At 43.9% G+C, this 12,267-nt stretch overlaps 1 protein-coding gene across 2 annotated transcripts in view; it reads right to left on the bottom strand.

The window, feature by feature from the left end:
- Fubp3 (far upstream element binding protein 3) overlaps window positions 1-12,267 on the bottom strand; it is a 48,767-nt gene that overhangs the window by 27,436 nt on the left and 9,064 nt on the right. For both annotated transcript variants that reach the window (XM_027942832.2, XM_071601054.1), the window contains exon 2: window positions 9,373-9,478. In XM_027942832.2, the coding sequence (XP_027798633.2) occupies window positions 9,373-9,478 (106 nt within the window). The remainder of the gene's footprint in view (window positions 1-9,372; window positions 9,479-12,267) is intronic.

Here is a 12,267-nt window from a genome sequence, read left to right as displayed (position 1 = left end):
CCAGGAAAAGGCTGTGGCCCAATGCTAAAGCATGTGACCTAAAGCTTGGTTCCCTTAGGCAGCATTCCCAAATTGGTGCCCAAAAATGAAAACCAGCAGTGAGATGAAGGGTTACTGGGCACTCATACAGCAAACTGATATGTCCAGCTCCAGGGACAGGTGACTTCTCCTCAGTCTGCAGGGAGGCAGATGGGATGTCTATCAAGTTCAATTTAATGGTAACTACAGTCATTTTACTGTAAAGAAGGAAAAATGCTGAATAAAATCAGTCCTATTTCCTGTTAATGGTGCATGCTGGTTGACAACGCCTCGTCTTGCTTCAAAGTTCCCCTCAGCTCAATTTCAGCACACACGCACACGGGGTGGCTCTCATTTACCCTGCACACGACATAATAGGAAGCTGCCTGGGCTACATATGGGAAAATGAACTTCTTGTGGAAAAGAGGCTTCCTACAATATAAGAAATTCTTTCTGAAGAGTAATACTCTGCCAATTTCAATAATGATCTTTAAAAAAATGCAGCAAGGTGGCCAGACATATTCTTTCCTATTAGTGAGGAGGAAAAAAAAAAAGAAAAAGAAGAAAAAAAAAGACCAGGCTTCATTCTTCTCCCCTATTAGAAATGCTAACAAAGTATTACTGGGCCACAGACCTGACTTTATAACAGGCATCAATTTTAATAGACGCTCTCCTCTCCCCCAAACCCCAAGGAACAGAAGTACCAATTACTCCTCACGACAGCTCAGACAACACGGCTGGCATCACGCGCAGAAGGGCAGGTGAGCAGCGCAGCCAGGGGAGGAATGTCAACAGTTCTTGTGTGACTGACAAAAACACACCGACCCTCCCTCTTCAGATCTGGAAAACATCCTCCACTCAGCCCCTTCCTTGGATCTCCATCCCTTCTGACTCTGACCAGTCCTCTCCCAGGCCCCGGCTAAGGCAGGGACACAGCATTAGCTAGGGAGACACAAAGGCGGAATTCCTGTGTCCTGGGCAGCAGCTCTGCCCTGGGCCACCCAACACCACCTTGCTGAGTTCAGCTGAAAGACCTATGGAAGTTCTCTGTTAGTAATTTTGTGAATTATTTTTTAAGTGAGAGAAAAGTTTACCTCAATAACACCACTGCTCCTTGTAGTCTACGAGCCTTTGCAAGTGGGAAAGACCCCTGGTGCCTCATCTGTCTGGTCCACTCTGTCCTCTAAGAGTGCTCCCAGAGGCCTTCTTGCCATTCCCATTTCAGCACTTGCAGGGAGAGCAAGGGATCCTGCGCTCCAGCCAACCCTCAGCACCTAGGCCCATGTCAACTCTGCATCCATCCCCACCCTTCATCTTACAGGTTTCCACACCGCCTTTCAGGTGCTGAACACTGTGCTAGGGTTCTGAGAATGAAATCATCAACAAGGTAAATCTTTGCCCTCAGAAGCTGAGCATCCGGTGGGGAAAGGAGAAAGTGCTCGCTCAGAACTAACCCAGCCTCCAGGAGTGAGGATGCCTTGAGGCCTGCACCCTCCCTAGCACAAGCAATGGAGCGCCACTGAGAGCAGAGTGCTTCTGTGACATTACCTTCACAGCACTAGGCCTTATTTTCACTTCAGTCAGTGGTCATGAAATCAACAGAGCAGTCACAAGGCGCTATACTAAAAGTGAAAGAGAAAATGAAATACCACATATAATAAGAATATGCATTTAATAAACCTCTTAGTTAAATGTTTTAATGTGCACACCAACTAGTTCTGATGGAAAAATGATTAACTCGTGTCGTATTTTAATTTTTCTTCTTGAAAAAATTTGTATTTTGAGAGAGAATCTTGCTAAATTGCCTATGCTGGCCTTGAACTTATGATGCTCCTGTCTCAGTAAATGGTACTTTAAAAAGTTCAAAAATACCTTGATATAACCCTCCTAAAAAATTTTGTGGGCTGAGACTGTGGCTCAGTGGTAGAGTGCTTGCCTAGTATGAGTGAGGCATTAGGTTCAATTCTCAGCACCACATATAAACGAAGTCTGTTGACAACTAAAAACATATTTTTTAAAAAAAATTAGTGACAATAGTACTATTAGCTCTATCCTACAAGTGAGGAAATAGAGGCTCAGACACATTAAGCAACCTACCCCAAATCACACAGCAAACAACTGGCAGGGCTAGGATTTAAACCCCAGCCTATCAGATTTTGGATTCCAATTTCCAAGCAGTAGTGTCTTACATCACATGAGACAGAGGTCAAGGTTCAAATCTCCCTTATGTCATATTAGATATTTGGCTGTGGTCAAAATTACTTTTCCAGACCTCTGTGTTCTTATCTATACAACTGGAGTGTAAGCTTCATGTTTCCTTGTAGCTGTGACCTTTTCTCATTCTGTCCAGGGCCTCCTCCAACATTCAATCCCTAGCCCCCCCGCCCTGCCCCCGGCAATCACTGATCTACTGTCCATTCCAAAAATGTTATGCCAAGAGAATAACACAATGTGTAGTCTTTGGGGACTGCCTTTCTGCCCGTGGCACACAGCACAGCTCCCTGGAAACTCAGCCAAGTTGCTGCAGGTCCCCTGTACCACCAGCCTGTTCCTGGGCTGCTCAGTCTCACACCAGCACTGTCTGTCTAACCCTTCACTTGCTCAAGGACGTCTGGGTGTTTGCAGTCTGGGGCTGTTATGAATAAAGCTGTGACAAGGATTTGCGGACAGGTTTTGTTTTTTTTTTTTTTTAGTGAATGTTAAGTTTGCATTTCTTGGGGATAAAGGCCCAGGAGTACAACTTGGGGTTGTATGACAAGTACATGCTAAGTTCTGTAGGACTGTAAAACTGTCTCCTGGACAGGCTGTACCATCAAGATAAATCTTGATGCTCCTGTAGAGTGCAAGGCACAGTGGTACACACCTGTAATCCTACCAACTTAGCAAGACCTGTCTCAAAATAAAAAAATAAAAAGGGCTGGGGATGTATCTCAATGGTAGAGTACCCCTGGTTCTTCTATCCCTGGTACCAAAAATAAACAAAGAGCGGGGGGGCCTCCTGCAGTGATATTGATGTTCAGCCAGGTTAGAAAGACATTTTGGTTAACATATTTCCTAAAAGAATTGGAAAAAACTAGGAAACCTCTTTGAATTTGACAGCTATGATTTCTTCTCCAGACTGATGGTTGTAAGGCACGCAACAGGTACTGCCTGTGAGCTCCAGTTACAGCTCTGTCACAGCACTCCTGCAGCAGATTTAGCCCATTTGTTTTTGGGGAAATGCCCACTATTCCACCTCGCTGGCTAAGCCAACTGTCAACCAACCAGTCAGTTCACACTCTGCCAGGAAAAAGAATCTCACTTCCTTTTTCCACCTCACACATACATGTGTCCATTTGACCACCACCTCAACTCTGAATTGTAATCCTGACTCGTACAGATGGAGGGAGGAACAGGGTCCAGTAGGGCAGGGCGCAGAGCCTCTGCCAGGAGTTATTATCTGGATAAAATTCAGACTCTGCTTCAGTGTTCCCCACCAAGACTGTGAACAGTGTTCACAGTGCCCTTGCACTGTGTCTCCTGGGGACTCTCCACCCTGAGTCCTTGACTTACCAACCAAACCAAGGAAGGGGAATTCAAGAAGTGTGTGGCAAGGAGAAGGCCATGCAGGGCAGATATAATTCCCAGAGGTCCATTTCAAGGAAGAAGGAAGCTGAAGAGCCAGAAGCTAACAGAGAATTAGCCAAAGCTAATAGAGAATGCCTCTATTGGCCCATGCATGCCCACCCAACCCCAGAAGTCTTCACGCAGCAGCGGGAAAAGGAGGGCCAGAGAGCTGCCTAACTTGCTTCACCTCCGGCAAAGGCAAATCTCTCCCAGCCCCATGACTCTCGGCAGAGGTGTCTCAGTTTTGGCTTCCACCCCTCCAGCACCCTCTACCACCCTCCATTCAGGGAAAGGACCAGCATCACAGCACTTCATTTTTCCGTCTCCCAAGACTGGCACACGCAGGCTCCAGGTAGAGTGGGTCCCGCGCAGCAGCCTCCCAACCACCCACTTCGGCCCCCTCAGCCCTTAGCCTCAAGGCAGCAAGCAGTGTAACAGCGAGTTTCCTCTTCACTCCTCTTTTTCTCTTTCTCCGTGCCCTGTGACACAAGTGATGAAACAAAAACTTGTAAAGGAGCACAAGTATTCTGTTCTCATCTGACAGCACACGCAGGAACCTTTCCTTCACTTCCCAAAACAGCAAAAGAACGAGACAGTGTGGGTCTACACCACTTACTCATCACAGACAGTCTCTGGTAGAGAAGGTGGGCCTATTTCAAAGTCACTTGCAAGCTTCTGCTTCCTCCCCCAGTGGCAGGAACCCAAAGTTCTGGTTCTGGTGTCTACTTCACACAGACGGGAAGGTGAGGGGGGTTGTTTAATTCAACCCAAGAAGCCCCAGGGCTTCTGAAGCCCTCTGGGAAGGACATTGGGTGGGGGGGCGCTGCACTCCTTGACTATGGGGAGGGTCAAGCGACTTCTCCCTCTATCAAAACTCTGGGTTAAACAGAAGCAACACCTGGTTTCTCAAGCAGCCAGGCAGGTACACAGTGGACCCTGAGAGGCTGAGAAGAGTGGAGGGAGGGCAGCCTCTGTATGCTTTCCTAAAGGAAGAAAAAGAAAGGCTTGAGCTCATTCATGAGCTGATGCTAGACCAGGGCTGGCAGACTGCCTGAGGGCAGCTGCCTGCTTTTGTAAATAACATACTACTGAAATACAGCCATGTTCATCTGCCACGTGTTTACCTATCATCCGTGGCTGCTTCTGAGTTCCAATGGCACAGCTCAGGAGGTGCAAGCCAAAAATATTTACAACCTGGTCTCTTTTAAGAAAAAGCTTTCCGGACAGGCACAGCAGGGCACGCCCATAATCCCAGTGACTTGAGGCAGGGGCAGGAGGATTGCAAGTTCAAGGTCAAGTTGGGGAAAGCACCCAGACCCTGCCTCAAAATAAAAGAAAAAAGGGTACTTGCCCATGGACAAAACCCTGGGTTCCATCCCTACTGCTGCAACAAAAACTTGTCAATGTGCAATTAAGTCCAAATCTATATTTCTAAAACGCTCAGCTCATACTGTCCTCTTAAACTTGAAGCTTACTTTTTACAAAACATTAAAGATGCTAAACACAGCATATGACAAGGGTAAAGTAAAGCAGGAGAGTTACTTGTTTCACTCTCCAAGGCACAAGGGAAATGAAGAGTCTCTGATCACGTTGAATGTGGTAGGAGAGGAGCATCATGGGCCCTGGTGCCTGCATAACAAAAGAGGGGATGGTGTGTGCCACCAAAAGGGGACAAAAACTAGTTTGGAGGACCAGCCCCGAATGTGTTTTACTATACACTGGTGAAGTGGGTGTGTGAGAAAAGGAAAAAACAGCAAAGGGAAAGGAGGGAAGAATGAAAAAGAAGGAGAGAAGATGAAGCAGCTAGGGAGCTTGGAAGCCAGGCACCAAAAATGTCGAAAGAAGTTTCTAGAAGGAAGTCACATCAACTCTTTTTTTTTTTTTTTTTTGCTACTGGGAATGGAACCCAGAGGTACCTAACCACTGAACCACACCCCCAGCCTTGTTCTGTATTATACTTAGAGACAAGGTCTCATTGAGTTGCTTAGGGCCTCCAGTTGCTGTGGCTGGCTTTGGACTTGTGATCGTCTTGCCTTAGCCTCCCAAGCCATGGGGATTACCGGTGTGCACCATGGCACCTGGTAAGTCACATCAATTCTGAGACCTGAAAGTGAGTGAGAGATGGCCAGGTAAAGAACTGGCGAGGGGATAACTTTCAGGAAGAGCAAAGAGAAGAGATGCCTAGGCTGTAGTGGTGAGCACAGGACTAGGAAAAGAAACTAGAAAGGCAGGGAGGCCATGGCCAGCTTAGGAAGATCTGGACCTCTGACTGCTGGAAGCTGCAGTAGTCCTAAAGGAGACACAGGATACGTCAGCGTGGCTGCAGGAAGAGGCTCCAGCTGCAGCATGAAGAAAGTACTGTATGGGAGAGGTGCCATAGAGAGACCAGAGCAGGATTTGTGAATTGCTGGGGTACCAAACACACATCTCAAAGACTGTAAGAAAGTTCAGGTGTCAAGACTGAAGATGCTACGGTACAAATGATTTGATGTGAAGCTGGAGGGCCGTGGAATGACTGCTCTTGCTGAGGAAGGGAACCTAGGCAGGCCCTGAAAGCTGAGCTCCAAATTCCTTGCTTGGTCCCAAGCAGGATCAGGAACTAGCAATCTCACAGACAGCTCAAAATTGTCACTCTCTGGAATGCAATTAAACCAAGCCCCCTTGTACACCAAGAACCAACCTGTCCCCTATCGCACTGCCTCACACAATTCATCTTCCAGTTTATGTTTGAAAATCTCAACTGTCCTGAGTCAAGTCTACAGTAAGGTTCTTTCTAGTTAAAGTAAAGTGCTTTTAAGTGAATAACATCTCCAAAAAGTTTTAAGTGATTGAACTTCAACCTCCTAAAGGTTAAAGAACCCTGCTTCACAGTTAAATCAGAAAGTTCACATTGCTAAAGAAGCGATCTGGTGAGCATCTATCACGAAACCCCAAGCCAAACCAAACAAGAACCTGCAAAACCTCTGGAAATCTTTAATGCTAGGAAAAAAGTGTTGACATTCCTGCTTCTGGTTCTGTATCCAGGCTCTGGGATTTTCTAAATTCTTATTGCAATGACAGCAAGACTTGCAAGACTCAGAAAGCTATCAGGTTAACAGAGGACATCACTTCCCCCAACAGGGTCTGTGTGTTCATATACCTAACTCAAGACACAGAGAACTGGCCCAGTACCTTTATTCCCATTAGAACATATCTGACAAAGACCAGGCCAAGAGGCCCCAAAAGCTCAGGTTCCTAAGGTTCTTGCTGAGCTATTCAATAGCAAGCCCGAACTCTACAAGGAAAAAACTTGGAGAAATGTGTAAGTTTGTTATTTAACAATGATCAACAGAAAGATTAGTTTTATCAACTGGGATGAAGAATGTAAGAAGCCTGAGGAAAAAATGTCTTGTTCTTCAATACAGTTTCCATTGTTACAGAAGACAAGACGTCCAGAGATGATGACAAATCCGACAGGACACACATCACAGTATCCAGTGGGAGAGTGGCCCATTCCCACTGTAAGAAGGCTTAACATGTAGAGAGGAAAACAGAAATTGCGTTCATTTTGTTTATGAGTATTTATTCTTCAAAAGGCAAACAGGTTAAAAATATGCATTTCGAAATATCAGGTGAAGACACATGATATAATAATGAACTTGGTTTTTAAGTATGATTCTGGCTGTTGGTCAACTACATCTGTCTGCTACCCAGTTCTCCCTTATCGATAGATTCGGAACCTTTTACTGATTTCTTTCAAATGGATACACAAAGGACTGATGGGAGAAAGATGTCTGCACAATGCAGGAGAGGGGTTTCACTTGCAAATATTTAGGTGGTCCTTATGCAAAGGACACAGGTACTCTTACCTGTTCACTGTGTGCCTAAGGTTTGACACTTCAACTCTGCGGAAAACAAGGCTGAATTGTCATGAAAGACTGATGAGTTGTGAGATGTATCGATCCTGACTTCTGGAAACACTGGGCCATGGAGACTGTGTCCATTAATGAGACCTGCGCTCAGAGCCAGAGAGCTCAGTTTGATTTTGACATTGATGTCCCATAGGACATCACTGGATGTTCAAAGCATGAACACCCTACAAAGGCAAGGTTACTTTGCATCACAGCTCTTAGCTAAGGCAAAAACGCAGAAAATGTCATCAGTCACATTTGGTCTAAGAAAATACCAACATCAGTAATGTATAAAAAGATCGTAGAGCACCATTTTGAAGCAGCAGTTCAAATGATTATCTTAGTTCCAATGGCCTTGGGGTAGATTATCCACATGTGTGACCTTAAATAGTTAAAAAACAAAACAAAACAACAACAACGACAAGAATTTTATACTCAAAATGATGCATGCTGTATCCTCAAAGTCTTCACCTTGTCAGTCTAAACAATTACTCAAAAATTTCCCACATCTAAAAACAATGGCCATCTCTACTTTTAGAATTCCTGAAGAAACCAAAGAAATTGCAGTAGCACCAAATTTACATATGTGTATGTATACGTATGTATATACACGTGTGTATATACATACACACACACATTATTTTTTTATACCAGGAACTGAACCCACTGAGCCACATTCCCAGCACCTTTTATGTTCTATTTTGGACAGGGGCTCACTAAGTTGCTGAGTCTGGCTAGTTTTAAAAAATATTTTTAGGGCTAGGATTGTGGCTCAGCGGTAGAGTACTTGCCTAGCACTTGTGAGGCCCTAGGTTCAATCCTCAGCACCACATAAAATAAATTTTAAAAAGGTATTAAAATAAATAATAAATTATTTTAAAAATTATTTTTAATTATAGATGGACACAATACCTTTATTTTATTTATTTATTTTTATGTTGTGCTGGGGATTAACCCAGTGCCTCAGACATGCTGGCAAATGTTCTACCACGGAGCCATAGACCCAGCCCTGAGGCTGGCCTTGAACCTGCAATCCTCCTGTCTCAGCCTCCTGAGTTTAGGCAAGTGCCACCACACCCAGCCAAATTATATTTTTTCTAAGTACATAAAAACAGTTACTTTCTTTGGAAGATACAACACTTCTGTTCTGCACTTTCCTTTCTTTCACTTGTATCACAGAAATAAGCAAAACCATAAACAATTGAGTGCATACACAGACGGGAAGAACAGCAGAAGACCAGAGAAGACCCTTAACTATGTGAGGATGTAAGTGTCATCAAGTGACCCTCACACCCTATACAAGATTCTCAAATTCCTTTTGGGATGGAGAAGAAAACAAAAATGAAGAAAACATTAAATGTATGAATGAATAAAATAAAAACAGAAGCTTCTCGAAAGAGCTTGTCATAAACCGGGAGGTGAAAACCCAGCAGATATTGTGAAAGGTCACCATCCCTGTTTCCTTTCTTGGAGTACAAGACGCAGCCACAGCTTCCTCAGAGCTGCACACCAAATCTTAGCTTTTCTTTGGAGGAAAGTGGGAACTTCAATTTCCACACATGCACTAGAAGAACTGAGAGCTAAATCAAAATTCTCAAAGGGGTCAAATGACTTCCAGATGGATGTTCAAGGCCAAGTCTTTACCTTGGAGCCCAGCTGAAAAAATTTCTGTATTATCAAGGCAAATAGGAACTCAAATGCTGGAGAATTGTTGAGAACAATTATCCTAAATACATTCCCTCTACCATTCCTCTCAAGAGAGCGATGCTGGAAAGAGCCGTTAAGGAAAGGGCTGAAAGAGTCAAGCATGGCTGGTAGGCTCACTCCGACCCTGCGGGAAGGCACGCAGGGGACTCACCTCCATCGTCCAGGGGCCGTTTCTGCACGCCATATCCATACACGCAGGGGTCCACGAGAGGCGTAGAGTTGTTCAAGTGAGGAATCGAATCAATCTTAGCAGCAATCTACAAAGAGAATCAGATTTAAATACTCAGTAACAAATCAAAGCCGTATTAGAACACACAAGAGTCCCATGAAGGGGCTGTTACCTGCTTCTCCCCCAACGACCTTACTGTAAGGCATCATCACAACAGGCCAGTTTTCCCTGTGAACTGAATTTTCTTTTGGCCTTAATAATGTCTTTAGAAATAAAAATACTTCCCAAACTGTGCCTTTATAGGCAAATCCATATTTTTAAGTAGTTACTAAATATATAGGTATGCCTCATCTTTTTTTTAATTGATTTTATCTTTTAAATACATGACAGCGGAATGCATTGCAATTCTTATTACACATATAGAGCATAATTTTTCATATCTCTGTTTTTTATGTAAAGTATGTTCACACCAATTCATGTCTTCATACATGTACTTTGGATATAGGTATGCCTCATCTTAAAGCAGGCAGACAATATGGAGAAATTTATTATTTTATTTCAGGGTTCTTTTCCCTTCCGCAACAAATTCCCCAAGAATATTTCATAGGCCCGGTTTGCTCAGAAACAACAACTCTTCAAGACTAAATCCATCCTATTAACTTTAACATCCATAAACTGATGATGTGAGCTTCACAGACAAAAAATGATAAACTGCTCCTCCACGGTGGAAATGTCCAAACAATTTCAGAAGGATTCCTGCCCCACAGAAAAGGGAGGCAACTTCTGAGAACAATATCAGCAGCTGAAGTTGTTTATCAGCCAAAGAACAGAACATAGCTAGTAAGTTTTCCCCCCAGAAACAAATGCCGAACTTCCTACTTATCTACTTTGTTCTCATTAGGAAATTAAACATGGCATAATAAATCAACTCTCACTTAAGCAAAGGAGTATTTACAGCAACTGTTCTTCATGTCAGTCCCTTAGTAAAGTTCAACAAGCAGGGAGGACAGACGGCAGCCAGCACAGCTGTCCCATACAGCTGAGGTTTTCCTGGTAGTTCTGTGCTAGTCCAAAAGTGCCCAGAAGTCTGACGCCTTCTGGGACCAACATGAAGATAAATAACCTTAAACAAATAAATGACAAAGATAACCACGAGACTGAAAACCAAATGCAGGCCTTGGAATGCCAGCCAGGCTCCCAGGCATCCCAAGTCCACTGATGTCTGCTCTCCTCCCTTCCATTTACTGGTTCTGCGATGTTGGGCAAGTCTCCTTCCTCTCTGCATAAAAACCCTAGGGTACAATACCATATTAGTTTTTGAAATATAGTTAAGATACCTTGAACAAAGGAGCTTCAAGTAGTAGAAATATTTTACAAATACCAGGGTTTTGAAAAGAAGGCAATCCATCCAACAAATACTAGTTATCTCCAGTGTAACGAGCTGTTTGAGGCACTGGGGCTGCTGTGCAGAATATGACCTAGGAAAGCCCTGACTCTCTTGAACTAGCACAGCTGGTGGGGACTTACAGGGTACACAAGGTAATCAGTAACTGACCACTCCAGCTGGTACTAAGCATTAAGATGACATACACAGGGCCCAGAAGAGGTGCTTCAAGTAAAGCAATCAGGGAAGGGCCACTGCAGGGAGGTATCATCTAATCTGAGAACTACATGAGGAGGAGGTTGGCCACAGAAAAACCAGAGGATGTCCTAGGCAGAGGGAACAGCTTGTACAAAAGCCCTGGGGCAGAACAGGCTTGCAGGTATGAGCCTAGAAGAATAAGTCAATTTCACTGAGCACAAGGACCTAGATGTATTCTAAGAGTTCTTAGAGCCTTACGGGTCTTGGTAAGGAACTTGGATTTTATAGAAAGGCTGATGGAAGACTATTCCCAAGTTTTAATCCAGAGAGAAACATGTTCGTTTTTATTGTTAAAAGATCCCTTTGACTGCTTCAAGGAAAACAGATTGTAAGGAGATGAGGAGAGGAAGATCATTTAGGAGGTACTAGTATAGTAGAGGCCAGAGGTCAGCAAATTATGGTTGGTGAACCACCTGCTTAAGTAATGAAGGTTTTATGAGAACACAACCACACATTTGTTCATATATCACCTATGGCTGGCTTTGCACTACCGTGGCACAGAGACTGTGCAGTGTGCAAAGCCTAAATGTTAACACTTACTACACAGACCTTTAAAGGAAGTTTGCTGACCCCTGACTAACCTAGAGATGATGGCAGCCTGAATGCATGCTTAAAACTTTTTTCCCCACCAGTAAGAAAAATACTAAGAAACCCGAGCTCATATACCCAAGACTCAGGTAAGGAAGGGATCATTTGCTCCAAATGGCACACTGCCCAAGACTTGCAATCTCATTCTCCATATTTAATTTTTAATATTTATTTTTTAGTTTTCGGTGGATACAACATCTTTATTTTATTTGTATGTGGTGCTAAGGATCGAACCCAGCACCCCACGCATACCAGGCCAGCGCGCTACCGCTTGAGCCACATCCCCAGCCTCTCTCCATGTTTTGGATAAGCTTGTGGTAGTTGGCTACTTACTCAAGATGCAAAAGCTACCTTTAAGGAATTATTTGGTAAAGCAGATGAATTTAAAAGGTAAGAACACTTCACTTCACAGGAGACCACAATAAACTGAGCAGCAAATGGCTGGTGTAGGGAGTGTCAAGATTATTGTCCCAGTTGTTCTTTAAAAATGGCCCCAGCAAGGCCTAACGGATGGCGCATTCCTGTACTCCCAACTACTTAGGAGGCTGAGGCAGGAGGATTATAAGTTCAAGGCCAGCCTAGACAACTCAGAAAGACACTGACTCATAATAAAGTAAAATAAAAGGATTAGATGTATACTCAGTGGC

Source organism: Marmota flaviventris, chromosome 13 (genome assembly GCF_047511675.1).
Source record: "Marmota flaviventris isolate mMarFla1 chromosome 13, mMarFla1.hap1, whole genome shotgun sequence".
NCBI lineage: Eukaryota > Metazoa > Chordata > Mammalia > Rodentia > Sciuridae > Marmota > Marmota flaviventris.
This window is presented reverse-complemented; position numbering and strand designations above follow the sequence as displayed.